The sequence below is a fragment of the Schistocerca nitens genome, chromosome 9, assembly GCF_023898315.1.
Source record: "Schistocerca nitens isolate TAMUIC-IGC-003100 chromosome 9, iqSchNite1.1, whole genome shotgun sequence".
Lineage (NCBI taxonomy): Eukaryota > Metazoa > Arthropoda > Insecta > Orthoptera > Acrididae > Schistocerca > Schistocerca nitens.
The window spans coordinates 235,170,252-235,187,817 of record NC_064622.1 but is presented as its reverse complement, the minus strand read 5'-3'; the positions used below and the strand labels follow the sequence as shown (position 1 = coordinate 235,187,817).

Here is a 17,566-nt window from a genome sequence, read left to right as displayed (position 1 = left end):
TATTGTACAAAACAGAGATTCTATACAAGTGTTCTACACAAGTGTAAAGATATTTATTGTTACCAATAGTGATGAAGTCTACAGGAAAAAGACAGCAGAAGTATAACATTTATCGTGCCACAGGTATACGCTGTTGGGCGCGTTCGTCTTCCTGGCCATCGAGGGCGGAGGATCGAGCGGCGGTGCCGGTCTACCACTCGGCGGACAGCAATCGCGCCGGCTCCACGGCGCAAACAGCAGCAGCTCCGGTATCGGGGGCGGAACCGGGGGCGGCGGGGGCGGGCCGACGGCCAGCAACTGGCTGCAGCGCGCCGCCGACGAGTCGCGCGCGCGCACCGTGGAGAACATCTGGGACATCACGGTGTCGCTCAACATCCTGTACCGCGACAACTGGACGCGGCTGGCGGCGCAGGAGATCGCTCGCTTCCAGGAGCAGCTGGTGCAGCGCCTGGGCGAGGAGGCGGCGCTCCAGCAGCGCGCGGCGGCCACCGGCGCCGGGGGCGGCGGGGGCGGGGGCGGCGCCGGGGCTGTTACCCGCGGTTTGAGGACCCCCGGGCCGCCCTACGACTGGAACTTCGCGCGCGCCTTCCTCTACTCCCTCACCGTGCTCACTACCATCGGTAAGTACACAACCCACTCTGGACTGTAGGCTGGAATCTCACAAACTTTCGTCAACACAGAGCAGTAATATTACCAGTCGTATTGATCATACAATGTAGGGTTTCACGGTCGGTACTGACTTCACTTGAAACTTCCCGGCTGAGAGGGTGTGGTAGTCGTACGAAACTTTCTCCTAAGGTTTCATCTCCAACTGCAGGAGATATATTCAGAGGCAAGGCGGCGAAATGCAACCAGTGGCCGAAGGAGCACGGAATATATAGTCAGTGCAGTGGGCGCCACAGTCCATCACATGACGTCGGCTACGAAATATTCTCTGGTAACATCTGTATTCTTGATCGAATGTAATCGATCGTCAATCTTACGGTACAACTTTGACATCCAAATTTTAACTAATTTAACACCTTTATCTTTTCTGTTAACATTATTGTGGTGTTTATCAATTTCAATAGCCTCCCTATACATACTCGCACGATAATGCCACGTTTTCTATATGACGTTCATCTCTCTGAATTTTATTTCATTGTCACCCTTTTGGTACACATGTTCGGCTTTGGCAGATTTATCCACATGTCCCAGACAGCAATGAATCTTGTTTTCAATCCGAAGGGTATTGACACTACACTTCGTTTTGTGGAGCCAATGTAAACCAGTCTACAACTACATAGAGCTTTATAAACACTCGGTGAAGCCGAATGATGTCGTATATCTTTTGTCTATCTTAAAAATTATTTTATGTACCTGGTGGATCTGAAGGCAGTTTCCACACCATACTTGTACAATATTTTCTCATGAGATCTGTAATCTTGCTAATAAACGGAAGAAAAACTTTCCCCTTGGGCGGTCGTTGTGCCTCGTTGATCCTGATTGTCTCCCTATAGCGAAGTGCTCTATCAATCTCTTTGTTAGAATAACCATTCTACATTAATGTCGAGCGTACGTATTCAGCCTGATCTTTTAAATAAGTCGGTTCACAAATTTTGTACGCCCCGTCTACCTAGGTTTTAATCACACCTCTTTTTTGCCTGGGGTGTTGGTTAGAATCTTTATGAAGTTTGTGTGGTGTTTCTATATACCCTACTTGGTTATTCGGTCTAACTCTCCACTTCTTCATAAATCTAAGATCGACTGCTACCATTTGATCAATTCCAAATCTATTGCTTAAAATGAAAACTGATTTGTTTGTCATATACTAAATTCTACGTAGTAAAAATTGGTTCAGATGTAACATAACAGGCTCCGTGCCACTACATAAAGTTGTTGGAAATTATTCGAGTGTTTCCATTTCGATCCTTTTAGTAGCATTTACTTTATCACTTCCCTACGTGTGGTTCCCCCCATGAACCATGGACCTTGCCGTTGGTGGGGAGGCTTGCGTGCCTCAGCGATACAGATGGCCGTACCGTAGGTGCAACCACAACGGAGGGGTATCTGTTGAGCGGCCAGACAAACATGTGGTTCCTGAAGAGGGGCAGCAGCCTTTTCAGTAGTTGCAGGGCAACAGTCTGGATGATTGACTGATCTGGCGTTGTACATTAACCAAAAGGGACTTGCTGTGCTGGTACTGCGAACGGCTGAAAGCAAGGGGAAACTACAGCCGTAATTTAACCCGAGGACATGCAGCTTTACTGTATGATTAAATAATGATGGCGTCCTCTTGGGTAAAATATTCCGGAGGTAAAATAGTCCCCCCATTCGGATCTCCGGGCGGGGACTACTCAAGAGGACGTCGTTATCAGGAGAAAGAAAACTGGCGTTCTACGGTACGGAGCATGGAATGTCAGATCCCTTAATCGGTCAGGTAGGTTAGAAAATTTAAACAGGGAAATGGATAGGTTAAAGTTAGATATAGTGGGAATTAGTGAAGTTCGGTGGCAGGAGGAACAAGACTTTTGGTCAGGTGATTACAGGGTTATAAATACAAAATCAAATAGGGGTAATGCAGGAGTAGGTTTAATAATGAATAAAAAAGTAGGAGTGCGGGTTAGCTACTACAAACAGCATAGTGAACGCATTATTGTGGCCAAAATAGACACAAAGCCCATGCCTACTACAGTAGTACAAGTTTATATGCCAACTAGCTCAGCAGATGATGAAGAAATTGATGAAATGTATGACGAGATAGAAATTATTCAGGTAGTGAAGGGAGACGAAAATTTAATAGTCATGGGTGACTGGAATTCGTCAGTACGAAAAGGGAGAGAAGGAAACATAGTAGGTGAATATGGATTGGGGGGAAGAAATGAAAGAGGAAGCCGCCTTGTAGAATTTTGCACAGAGCATAACTTAATCATAGCTAACACTTGGTTCAAGAATCATAAAAGAAGGTTGTATACCTGGAAGAATCCTGGAGATACTAAAAGGTATCAGATAGATTATATAATGGTAAGACAGAGATTTAGGAACCAGGTTTTAAATTGTAAGACATTTCCAGGGGCAGATATGGATTCTGACCACAATCTCTTGCTTATGAACTGCAGATTGAAACTGAAGAAACTGCAAAAAGGTGGGAATATAAGGAGATGGGACCTGGATAAACTGAAAGAACGAGAGGTTGTAGAGAGTTTCAGGGAGAGCATAAGGGAACAATTGACAGGAATTGGGCAAAGAAATACAGTAGAAGAAGAATGGGTAGCTCTGAAGGATGAAGTAGTGAAAGCAGCAGACGATCAAGTAGGTAAAAAGACGAGGGCTAATAGAAATCCTTGGGTAACAGAAGAAATATTGAATTTAATTGATGAAAGGAGAAAATATAAAAATGCAGTAAATGAAGCAGGCAAAAAGGAATACAAACGTCTCAAAAATGAGATCGACAGGAAGTGCAAAATGGCTAAGCAGGGATGGCTAGAGGACAAATGTAAGGATGTAGAGGATTGTCTCACTAGGGGTAAGATAGATACTGCCTACAGGAAAATTAAAGAGACCTTTGGAGAGAAGAGAACCACTTGTATGAATATCAAGAGCTCAGATGGAAACCCAGTTCTAAGCAAAGAAGGGAAGGCAGGAAGGTGGAAGGAGTATATAGAGAGTTTTTACAAGGGCGATGTACTTGAGGACAATATTGTGGAAAGGGAAGAGGATGTAGATGAAGATGAAATGGGAGATACGATACTGCGTGAAGAGTTTGATAGAGCACTGAAAGACCTGAGTCGAAACAAGGCCCTGGAAGTAGACAACATTCCATTAGAACTACTGACGGCCTTGGGAGAGCCAGTCCTGACAACAATCTACCATCTCGTGAGCAAGATGTATGAGACAGGTGAAATACCCTCAGACTTCAAGAAGAATATAATAATTCCAATCCCCAAGAAAGCAGGTGTTGACAGATGTGAAAATTACCGAACTATCAGTTCAATATGTCACAGCTGCAAAATACTACCGCGAATTCGTTACAGACGAATGGAAAAACTCGTAGAAGCTGACCTCGGGGAAGATCAGTTGGGATTCCGTAGAAATGTTGGAACACGTGAGGCAATACTAACCTTACGACTTATCTTAGAAGAAAGATTAAGAAAAGGCAAACCTAGGTTTCTAGCATTTGTAGACTTAGAGAAAGCTGTTGACAATGTTGACTGGAATACTCTCTTTCAAATTCTAAAGGTGGCAGGGGTAAAATACAGGGAGCAAAAGGCTATTTACAATTTGTACAGAAACCAGATGGCAGTTATAAGAGTGGAGGGACATGAAAGGGAAGCAGTGGTTGGGAAGGGAGTAAGACAGGGTTGTAGACTCTCCCCGATGTTATTCAGTCTGTATATTGAGCAAGCAGTAAAGGAAACAAAAGAAAAATTCGGAGTAAGTATTAAAATTCATGGAGAAGAAGTAAAAACTTTGAGGTTCGCCGATGACATTGTAATTCTGTCAGAGACAGCAAAGGACTTGCAAGAGCAGTTGAACGGAATGGACAGTGTCTTGAAAGGAGGATATAAGATGAACATCAACAAAAGGAAAACGAGGATAATGGAAAGTACTCAAATTAAATCGGGTGATGTGAGGGAATTAGATTAGGAAATGAGACACTTGAAGTAGTAAAGGAGTTTTGCTATTTGGGGAGTAAAGTAACTGATGATGGTCGAAGTAGAGGGGATATAAAATGTAGACTGGCAATGGCAAGGAAATCGTTTCTGAAGAAGAGAAATTTGTTAACATCGAATATAGATTTAAGTGTCAGGAAGTCGTTTCTGAAAGTATTTGTATGGAGTGTAGCCATGTATGGAAGTGAAACATGGACGATAAGTAGTATGGACAAGAAGAGAATAGAAGATTTCGAAATGTGGTGCTAGAGAAGAATGCTGAAGATAAGGTGGGTAGATCACGTAACTAATGAGGAGGTATTGAATAGGATTGGGGAGAAGAGAAGTTTGTGGCACAACTTGACTAGAAGAAGGGATCGGTTGGTAGGACATGTTTTGAGGCATCAAGGGATCACCAAGTTAGTATTGGAGGGCAGCGTGGAGGGTAAAAATCGTAGAGGGAGACCAAGAGATCAATACACTAAGCAGATTCAGAAGGATGTAGGTTGCAGTAGGTACTGGGAGATGAAGAAGCTTGCACAGGAGAGAGTAGCATGGAGAGCTGCATCAAACCAGTCTCAGGACTGAAGACCACAACAACAACAACAACATACGTGTGGTTAAGGTTTTCGTATTTAGTTTCTCTTTTATAAATTGTCCCTAACTTTACTAACATGTATTGGAAGCCACAACCGTTCGTAAAGACGTAATACGTTTTCTGAGAGATAGCTTTCAGCAACTAACCTGCGAAACCTTATTTGACGAAAGTACTAATCCTTATTTTGACTGCTTTTTTAGAAATTCTTTCTGGAGTAATTAGTGTAATACATCTGAAGGACTAGCTTAAAGTACATAGCTTCTAATAACCCATATTACATAAATGCCACTATTTTAGTTATTACTAAATAATTAAAACTTCGATATACACACATCGATAATTATTGTAACACTTGGCGTAGTCAAACCCCAATTTCACTGACGTGATAATAAGATCAAACAGAATCTCTTGATACACACTGTGAGTTTTTTTATCTTGAGATGGTGAAATATTGAAGAAAACTTCGCATCGGATTAAAAAAACGGGAGAATGCGAGTTCAATATTTTTAAAAATATCCAGCGGTACTAACGTTAACACCCTTACCCAACACTAGAGGGGGGGGGGGGGGGGTTTGCGTGGGTCAACGGTGAAATCATAAGTAGCAATATCCCTCTTTTGTTGTAGAATAGTATTTTACGGGTAAAAGTATGTAACTTTAGAATGTAACACTCTTGTTGAGGAACAGATAGTGCTGCAAACAACACATAACACAGTTGAGTTCAAAAATGTTATCTCGAGAAGATTGGATTGGATCATAAACATAAGAACACAAGTGGGAGGCAAGAGTCTCAGTGTATCGCATTTTCTTCCATGTAGCTGTTTTGAAAGATTCATTCATTCATTCATTCATTCATTATTTGACTTTATCTCACTGCTTCACGTCGTTACTCATTCCTTAAAGCAGTTCCTTAATTGGCTGATTGCGTTATCAGAACGCAAGCTGTTTCGATGGAAGAGAAAAGTTAAATTTGATTTCATTTTTGGACAAAGTGCAAGGAATGTCGATAATGCTATAACCATTTTGTGTCCGATGTTTTCCAAAAACGGTGAAATCACACGCTCCTTTTTCTCGCGTTGTCCAGCAGTTTTTCATCGAGAGAACTGTACAACCACGAAAAACGCTCCGTCGAACAACCATTGCTTGAGAGAACCGTAACACCCACAATATCACTCGACAATTAAGTCGTGAATCCGGTTGAAGACTACTGTCTGTCGAATTTTGAAACTTAGATATTATCATCTGTTTCTTATTTCACTCCATCATGCACTCCATGGCAATGATTTCCAGTGGCAAGTAACGTTTTCCCAGGGATCTCTTCAGCAAATACAGAGAGACCCCACTTTCCTTGCTCGAACATTGTCGTCTGACGACTCGAGGTTTACGAACCACTGTACGATTAATCAGCGCAACATCCATTATTGGAACTCGGAAAACCCGCACTGGTTACGGAGAGATGAACACTATCCTCCGTGGCATGTAAATATTTTGTGTGGAATAATCGTTTAGTAACTCATTGGTCCATTCTTTATAGACGACACCTTAAATGGTGATAAATGTCGGAACAGTCTTAGATGAAAATTTTCCAGCATTGCTTGCAGACCTTCTGTTGGGCTTACGACAATCAATGTCGTTTCTACATGACACCTGTCCAGCACATTTTTTGTAGCACACAGAGAGGTGTATTAGATGGAGTGCATAAGCGTCGCTGGTTCGGAAAAGGCGGTCCCGAATATTTGCCAATCTTACTTCTTATGTTATAATGAAGTGTCAACAACATGCGATAACGTGATCCAGATAATCACCTGTGCAGGTCGGCAAATGACGTCGGGAACATTTCTCATGCCGAATCATTCCATGTGCAGATAAATAAATGCATCGATATGAGCGGCGACATTATTGAACACTTACTTTGAAATAATTCTCAGAAAGAAGCACCTCGTTAAAGAGATGTGAGAGAACAAACTTCAAGCGAGCAACCGGTAGATGAGAGGTGCGAAACCACACCGCAAACAAGCTTTTTTCGCAATTAATACCTCTGGTTCTCTTTTCTTGATCCAGTACATTTTTCTAGAGACAATACCGTCTCGGAACCAAACTCAAAGTCACAAGACTTATATACAAAAGTTACTTATTTTTTCCCGTGGGATTCGAATGCGCAATAACAATTGAATGTTTCTATTTAAGATTTCAAAGTTGGCCACCAACCTACCCCTTCGGGATGGCGCGCAGCGTTGATATCGCAGGATAACATTTTTTTTAAATATTGAACACGTATTTTCCGTTTTTTAATCCGATGTGTAGTTATTGAGCTGTTAAGTTGTCTCGAGATGAAGAAAACATCCTGCATGTTACGACAATATTGTCTATTTTTTTATTTTTCTAGCCATATTTGTTGTATGGTTTAGCTTTTCCGCTCCTTTTCAACCCAGTTCAATCAACGTATTATAACCTCGATTTGTACGCGATCGCACCCAGAATCTCTGAGGGACTAGTGAGGTTGCACTGAATAATTTGTATCATTGAATGTCAGAGACGGTTAATATTACGATACTTAATTTGATTCATAATACCCATCACAGCTCTGACGTAGAGCTTGTTTGACATCATGGGAATTACTAGCGTCTAGAATAACAACGGCTGCCAATCTTAAGGAGCTCACTTTGACGAAAGTGGCAGTTGCAGGTACACTCCTGTAATGCTGTTGACGTGTGTAAGCAGCAGAAGATACAAATGGGCGTTTGGTTTCAAGATGACACTATACTGTTTGAGTGACTTGAAGGCGGCAACACTGCTCCAAAAAAATACAATATCTGCGTGCGTTCCATTACGTTTCATTCTTTTTAATTTCTGAAATAAAAGAAACTAATTTCAAGAAAAAGTTTACATTTGTTATTTTGAAGTTAAGAAACGTCTCAATTCCCTTGCAATCCACGACAACAAAGGACCAGAAGTTATGTGTACACACGGGACTTGCGGATTTGAGTATCTGCGGTATTAGTGGGGGCTTGCATTAATGTTATTTAAAATAAACTGCTTTGAATGGTTGACGCCTTCTTGACAATAAATATTCGAATGCTGAATATAGTCCCACGTCTGAGCTATTATGACGTGACCGGTGTCAGAAGTGAGAGATCCTACAGTGATCTACAAAATATTTATCGCTTATAAGAATATATGGCGATCCCAGTTTACTGACCGCTTACCCCTTGTGCTGAAATTTTGTGGAAAAGATCAAATTCATAAGAGGTCTGCGTAATTTCCGAGCAGCTACGCATCGAAGTGACACGTATGGCGCCCTGTACTCACTGTTTGGAGACTACAACGGATGCTTACATAAATAAATGTTTGGGAATACAAAGAATAGCAACAACTACTTTGCCTGTTACCCATGAAAATCTTAGAAAATTCTGGGGCGATTCATGCATGATGCATCTCCGGAAATACGGGCAGTTTCTGCTAGGACTGTGCTCTGTGGCGATCTTTAATTATGAGATGAGTTGTTTCCGACCGCCTAAGTGAAGAGAAAGTGTTTCGATAGTGTGCAGTATCATCGGTACGAAACAATGTTACAAATATTCTCCACCACCGTAATTAATGATCCTGAAATGTACTCTTTCATATGTCCAACATCAATCTTGGTTACCTTCATCAGTGACTATAGATTTCAGTCATCGATTGTTGTCCATTTAGTTTTTCATCCACCCCTCACGAGGAGGAAGCCGCTTACTAATTTAGTGTCTGCAGCATCTTTTAGTTGAAAATTCGACAATTTTCGTCAACGCGGCAATTCTTTGGAGACTGGCAATCATCGATATCTTTTGTATGTACAACCTTTTGACAGGGCGTCTTTGGGACGACAGTGGTTTACTATTGTGAGAAAATAAAACGCCTACAGTGTGCCAACCCCTTCCGCATCAATTACTGCCTGAAGATGGCGCAATGAAGTGCCGAAACTGTTTGCAACAAATTAAAGAAAATCATAAGGATGACTGTAGGCGTTTCGTCGATATTGGTCGAATGTCACTTCTATCAGGAACAAAACTGCTCCCCATGGATGAATGTAGTTCACTCAGGCTAGCTAGATAGCCGTTTTTTATGAGATCTCTTTTGGATTCAACTGCATCCCTGCTTCGCCCTCACACGCTTCCACAACGTTGTGTAAAGTGCCTTACAATGCCGTGTTACCATCTAAGTCAGTTTTCAGTGCTAAAGTAAGCGAGTGTAACACAAGGTGAGCTGCTTTGCTCGGTTTTGTAATACAAGGTAATATGGAGAAAGGTGCAGGCGTAAGAAATGCGGATTGGCACTTTTGGAAAAACTCAACTTTCACAAGTGATTACCAATTATTAAATCATTAATCACAATCTTGCTCTTTGTATACACATTCTGTGGATTATATTCCTAGTGGATATTTAGCAAGTAGGTTTCAATTAAATAATTAACGGAAACTCGCTGCTAAATAGAACAACTTCCTTTTAAAAATTTTATTTTATCTGAAATTATTTAATCAAAAAAAGTCATAAATCATATTGACCACTTATACAATCAAAATTTACGAGGAACTGCTTGACCAGAAGAACCAGAAAACCATAATAATAATCTACACGACTATGTACAACAGATACAGTTTTCTACCAACCATGAAATAGTAATTAAAGAATGTCTTACAATTAAGTTCACGCCTCGCACTTCAGACAATGAGAGCACCTCATGTACTGTCACAACGGGGTAACATTAACACCGCTTAAGGTTACATTAAGTTACCAACACTTGACAAGGAATAGTAAATTTCGTTGGACCGTAGCTAGGTTGGCAACTGAGGCTCCCCAGTAGCTTCAGACCAGCTACGTAGACAACCGCCATTCAGCTTACAGCGGCGAATGGTGCCGGTCTAACACTAACAATATTCACTGGAGACCAAAATGGTTAAAATGGCTCTAAGCACAATGGGAATTAACGTATGAGTTCATCGGTCCCCTATACTTAGAACTACGTAGACCTAACTAACCTAAGGACATCACACACATCCATGTCCGAGGCAGAATTCGAACCTGTGACCGTAGAAGCTGCGTGGTTCCGGACTGAAGCGTCTAGAACCGCTTGGCCACAGCGATTGGCTCGCTGGAGATTCGCGAACGTTAGATTATATTTGAAATTCCGTCAGGTAATCTGAAAGCAATCATTACTAGTCCCTGGAAACCAATATCACTAAGGGCCGATACCCAAAAGATTCTACCAAATTACGAGAAAATTACAGAGATAGCACTGACAGACTAGTCTTCTAGAGATATTTTTTTTCCAAACAGTAACACGCTGTAATTTACTAAGTCATGAGGCACTAGAGCTTTACACAAGGCTTTGATGCCCTTGACTACAAATTTAGTTCAAACATCGTGTGCTAACAGCCTTCGGAAAACAACCAAGGCCTATTTGTTCTTAAATTTCAGGGACACTCATTCATCATACATAAATACTAGTTTCTACGTACATCCATACTTGAATGTGTGTCATTGTACTGCGAATGTTTAAAATCACTTTGCTTATATCATACAGAAATAGTTCATTCCACATCCCTATGCCCAGGCGTTGCATATAGTCAGAAGGTTATGGCGAAGTGATAAGCGACTCGGTCTAACAAAGGAATTACAACTACTACTAAGAGACACAATTGTGTAACATAACCACACCCGTTAGCACCATAATGTTAACGGAATACCGATTTGTCACCACTAGTATCCACGACATCTAGAAATGTACGCAAGCGTTAAACAGCAGAAATATAGAGGTAAAAGACACGATTAGACGTACCGCCTTAATCCTTTGGTTTCCATAGGTCACACACCATGATACTGTCTTACAAAATCCAACAGTCTCCGCCTCAGGCTACAGTTGCACTACATCTGCAGACGCACACTCGACTGCGAAATCTGGATAAACACTGACCCCTCCTAAGGTCTACTTAGTGCCACTGTCCAGACAAAAGCGTAGCAATCCGCAATGACCGCGCCCACGAGGAATCGGTTGTTGCCCCGAGCATAACCTACACCAACTGACACTCTACGCCTCTAGCACCGCCTTCCGGCCTTGGATGGCGCCACCGCCAAGCGTCGGATACGCTGGCCATCACAAATGAGCCACTCCAGGGCACAGCTTGTAAATTGTTCTGGCAGCTCTGCTTCGCAAGCCATTTGAACAGCAATGATCAGTTAACTAACGCCACAAAGATATAGATCAACGCTGAACTCAACCAAAGTAAAGTGAGGCGAAAGATAACCTGATGCATTCGATTCAGTAAACATATGACTCTTGAAGTGCTTCTCTTGTATTAGAAAATATTACCTGCAATGATGGATTTAATTTTTCTTCTCTCACTGATTTATGACGTGCTGCTAACTGTGCACTAGTTAGTGGGAGCTACTTTAGTCAAAATCATTCGGTACACAACGTTATACGATGTGTATAAATGAAGGTGAATAGTGACGCACTAATCACTTGCACAAGGGTAATATCTCAATTGTTACGTTAATTGTAACTCTTTGAAGAATGTGTCGATTATTAGATGCTATGCTGTTTTTTCTTTTAATAATTTCACTACTGTGCAGTTAGCACACCTCTTCGTCAATTTCATTAAGGTGTGTCGTACGAAACTGCAGTAAAGAATCTTTCTTACCCTGCTGATGTTGGCGAATTTCTTACTAATATGAGGTTGATCAAAGAATAACAAGAAACGAAAAATCTTGTATCTTTACGGCTACCCTATCGGCCGACTGGAAAGAGAGGGCTAGACAGACCCCATACAAGACGGCTGGACGGATGATAGACACCTGTAACACGTAATTACAACGCGTCATCCTTCTGGAGCAGGGCTTAACAACTGGCCGGTTTTGAGCGCGAGTACTCGCGTCTGCTCAGGAACGTGCTCGCGAGCAGGTGCAAGGTCGCGGAGTAGGGAGGGAGGGGAAATGTGCGCGCACGTTTGAATAGGGCCGCACGTGCCTAGTAAATTCGCGCCGACTGTGTAACGTTTAAAGTACTACGATCAGTTCTAATAGTCACTTCGCTGGTTAAGAATCATGTCAAGTCGCCGTTGTGTAACCCCAACCATTCTTTCGCAGTTCAACCCCCATTGGGGGGAATTGTATCTGTTTACAGAAAAGATGGTGTTGCAAAATGTTTAGTATGTCACAAAACGCTGAATTCTTTTAGGAAATTTAATGTGCAGCGATATCATATGTCGTACCACGCGAAAGACTACGAAAGTGGACAATGTGATGGACCAGATCGTGCAGAGGATGTTATTAAATTTAAAAGGAAGCTATCCGAAGAAGATCTGGACGACGAAGAAAAACCAACTCAGGCAGCTCTCAGAGTGAGTTACAAAATAGCTTTGCTTTTAGCAGAATCCCTGCGCCCCTTCACTGATGGCGATTTAATAAAAGAATGTTTGGTAGTTTCAGCGGAACATTTGTGTCAAAAAATGGCTCTGAGCACTATGGGACTTAGCATCTGAGGTCATCAGTCCCCTAGAACTTAGAACTACTTAAACCTAACTAACCTAAGGACATAACACACATCATTGCCCGAGACAGGATTCGAACCTGCGACCGTAGCGGTCACGCGGTTCCAGACTGAAGCGCCTAGAACCGCACGGCCACACCGGCCGGCAACATTTGTGTCCATCTCAAGTTGAACAGTTTCGGATTGTGCCATTATCTAACATGACCATTATGTGTCGCATACAGGACATGGCAGACGACGTCCACAGCCATCTTGCAAATATCTATAAAGATTTTGTGGCGTATTCGCTAGCACTGAACGAAAGTTTTGATATCACTGGAATAGCGCAGCCTGCCATATTTATTAGAGGTGTTAATAGAGATCTTCAGGTTGGGAGGAGCTCATCGATGTAGTAGCCATGAAGAACACTACAACCGGAGGTGATATTTTAAGTAGTGTTGAAGAATGTATTGAAAATATAGGATTGTCGTGGAATTATTTAGTTTCAGTGTCTACAGACGGTGCACCAGCGATGACAGGGAAAAATCAGGTTTCGTCGCGTTGTTGAAGGAGAAAATGCAAAAACTGACCGTGCCGAATGAAATAAGGGGCGTTCACTGTGTGATCCACCAGGAAAACTTATGTGCAAAGAATATCACTTGACACTTTGGGTGAGTCAGCTGGAAACAGGAAATCTAGCTAATTTTCCTAAATTATCATCCATGCAAGATGTTCACAAAGACTGTGAACGTTATTCACATAGTTTTTGTTCGCACAACCAATTATATAAGGATGCATGGGCTGCAACAGAGGCAATTTAAAAGCTTTCTTGAGGATGTAGAAAGCCAGTATGGTAGCCTGCCTTATTACAGCGAGGTACGCTGGCTCAGTCGTGGCGAATTATTAAATCGATTTTTTTTGCCTATTAGATGAGATAAATATGTCCATGGAAATAAATAACATGTGTGTTCCTGAACTGAAAGAGCCTTCATGGACATGTGATCTCGCGTTCTTAGCAGATTTAACTAGCCATCTGAATGCTTTGTACATTTCACTACAAGGTAAAGATCTGCCAATTACTCATTTCATAGATCTAATACGAGCTTGTAAAATGAAATTGACACTTTGGGTGAGTCAGCTGGAAACGGGGAATCTAGCTCATTTTCCTAAATTATCATCCATGCAAGATGTTCACAAAGACTGTGAACGTTATTCACATAGTTTAGTTGCCCTTAAGGAAGAATTTGATCAACGCTTTCAATCTGACAGCACTAGACAGTGATTTCGATCTGTTCTCCTCTCCATATTCAGCGAATATTGAAGAGATTCGTCCTGAGCTGCAACTAGAAATTATTGACCTGCAGTGTGACGGAGAACACAGAGACAAATTTCAGAACAAGAAAAAAATTTTGGAATTCTACAGATACTTCCCTCAGGATAGATTTCCTCCTTTGCACAAACTGGCGGCTACAATAATATCAGTGTTCGGTTCCACGTATATTTGTGAACAACTGTTCTCTGCAATGAAATGTAACAAGACGCGCCTGAGAAACGCATTGTCTGATCGAAATTCAAACTGCACGCTGCGCCTACAATGCACAAGAACAATTACTCCGAACATAGACGCAACTGTAAGTGGCAAAAAGTACAAGATTACCGAGAATCCCACACTTCAGTGACACCTTTTATTGTGTAACAGTTCACAAATTAATACCAGTGTAGAGGCATACACTAAGCTAATAAAATTATGTGGCACATGTACATTCTCCTTTATTTGTTTCATTTGTTGCAGTAATAATTCGTGAGTGATATCCCTGCAGGTGGCCGCAGATTTACATTGACTGGCGGCAGCTGTTGTGTGCCCCACGTGACTCTCCCCACTCCCGCTCTGGTCCGGTAGTGGGGGTAGCGTGCCCGCGCTGCTCCTTGCTCGCGCTGCTCCTTGCTCGCGCCTTGCTGTTCACTGCTTGCTCCGCGAGCACGTATGTTGTGAAGCCCTGTTCTAGAGAGATGAAGGTGATGAACCTAAAACACAAGCAGTAAAGGAATTAACCAAATTTTCAGTTAATTCGCTCTTTGGTTGAATTGTTTTCAGTAGATGCCATATTTTATTTTTAGAATTATCAAAGAGCGATTACGTAGCATATTAAGGTAAGTTTAAATCATATAATTATCGTAAGAAACAGTTAAACCCATTTTACCGCAATTTAATTGATATACAGTAGTGAGAACCCTCTCTTAATGCATAACAACTGCTCCACTAATATGACTTCCAGCGCTCGACCAACAGTCTTTCCACTGTTAAGAAGAGAAGAAACTTTACTGAAAAATTATTCCGAAATAATTAATGATCTTCAAATTCCCATCCACGAATACATTCCCGGGTTGAAAAACAGATTTCTATACGGAAATTTACCCCTACAGCGTTATAGCTTGTTGATGGCAATTTCATCACTCAAAGTAAATGGCATGAAACATGGACAACGTATGCTCCATCTGTAGTGCGATGTGTTATTGACCCTCCACAGAGACCCAAGGGCGTTGATCTCAAATGGAGTAAATGGAAGAATATAAATCGCGTCCGTAAAGAACATGAGATGTGTGCAGACGAGCCACACAGATGGGCTTACCAGCCCAGCGCAAGCTGTGACTGTGGAACGACGAACCGGACCAAACCACACATTGTCGAGGAGTGTAAATTGAGAGACCACCTGGGTGATTCGAACGACTTTCTCATGACTACATCAAGTTTTGACTTCATAAGGAGATTGTACATTAGCGTATAGCAATTTTTCATTTGTTAATTTTATCATTTGTCTTTATGTCTTGTATTTTCTTGTGTGTTCTATTGTACTTCATTTACAGTGTTATACGCTAAGTAACTGATGCAAGTATCTGTATTAACTAATTCGTTTTTCATTTTTGTCAAATGAAGGTGTTCTTGATATCTATAGGTCAATACGACACGGAGAAATTCATTGTTATTTTACTCTGGGACATCAAATCATCAGTTTAGTAGATACTACAGTCTTACGTGACACATAATAATACGTTTTTGGTGAATCTTCTTTCTTTACGATACCTCAAACAGAACTTTATTGCATTCAGTATCTCAGTCAACGGTATCCAGTGATGTGCTATAATTACACGAATTACCGTTCGCACTAAGCATTAACAGGTTAGTAATGTTGTTCGCCATGAAAATCGACGTTATGTTATAGGTTCGCACACCGGCTTGTAATTTTCCTTGGTATACAGGCTCTATTCCTCCTTTCATTTTGTGTAATTTATAAACAGCGTGTCAACCATACTGAGCGGTGTTGCTCTCAAACCCAACTAATGTACAACGATACAATGTTTCCATCACTAAGGTAAGTGCAAATGAGGTGCGTGGAAAAGTGTTTCTCTTCTAGTCTGAACCTCGATTCCTGTCCTGCCCAGTTGGAATTAAATATCTGCTCTACGCCACCTTAGTTTCGGATAGTTTTCTGCCCGTTTTATGAACAGTTCGACCGGAATGCGACGCTCGCTTATATATATCTGGCCAAAGCGGTTTGTTAGAGAGAGTTCCGAACTTCCACAATTAATTTTGCTGCTTCGAGTCGGTTAATTGCCTCCATGGAGAAAGTTGTGCCGTCTTCTCGCTGCTCCTTTTAACTTTGCTCAGCATTCCCCGGTGAACTCTTCCGAGCGGGAGGCAAAAGAGGTTAGAATACAAGCATGAAATTATGTTTGAAAAGTTGCTACGATTTCCTTTCTCCTCCCTCCTTTTTCCAAGATATGACGCTGATAAGCGATGTTCACTAGAAATTGTCTTCGTAATGAGTGAGCTACCGGCATACTATCAATAACTGTATCAAAGCTTGTACTACCTTTTACAGTCTTGAAAATTGAGCGTATGAACAAATTATATTGGAAAAATCATTACAAAATTAGAACAGTTACAGTTTCGTTAGTTGTGGGACTTCGGGTACAAGCAACTCAAGAAAATCACAAATACTGAAGCTGACGATTCATGAAGGATGACAGCTTCAGAAGAGTCAGATGGCAACCAATGTTATTCTTACTGCCAGCAGTGGAAAATGTGTGTGATTTTGTGTGAAGAGCCGAATAGTGCAGGCATAGGATACTCTGGAGAGAGATAGGATTATCTTCTCCTGTCACTGCTGTCACCACAAAATTATGAATAGACTGTTAAGGAATTAAACAGTTAATTTTGACCCGCATTCTCCTAGGGGAAACGTATAAACGTTACAGAATCTTACTGTCTTGGGGAATTTAATAATACACCAAATTAGGGGCTAGCTGCATCTCAAAAGACACTTGCAACATTGCTCGTAACAGTGTAGCTCACCAATTTGGTTTGTCGTGAATGATGATAGCTATAGAAGATAGGAAGCTCCCATGTGTGTAGATATGTAACTAAATGTACAAACAATGTCAGAATACTGGATAGCACATTGTAATCCTTTCACCTATGTGTGCATGAAACATGGAAGGTCATCCGTGATGTCAACCTGCAAAACAAATTACCTTCAAATCACTAGCACATTGTACCTGCATGTCAGATTGTCAGAGTTCGTACGTAATTAAGAGAAGCCGGTACAAAGATTGCCAGGCTGACATTAGTGAATACATAACTCTCTATTTTAATTAATCAGATTTTCCCTTGGGTTCGTTTATAATTACCTTTTTTGGTATGAGTCACGATTTTGTTTCATTTATATTGTACACGACGCGTTTCGGGAAATCATTCTCATTTTCAACTGCGTCTTTCTCTGTGTACTATGCAGTATCTCAAACGGTAAAAACGAAATCTTAAAGCACTACTTTGTTGT

General features: G+C 41.4%; 1 protein-coding gene across 1 annotated transcript in view; it reads left to right on the top strand.

Annotated features, from left to right (window-relative positions):
• LOC126204154 (tyrosine-protein kinase Abl-like) overlaps positions 1–17,566 on the top strand; it is a 174,955-nt gene that overhangs the window by 95,856 nt on the left and 61,533 nt on the right. Inside the window, exon 3 of the mRNA XM_049938562.1 lies at positions 124–481. Coding sequence (XP_049794519.1) covers positions 124–481 — 358 coding nt within the window. The remainder of the gene's footprint in view (positions 1–123; positions 482–17,566) is intronic.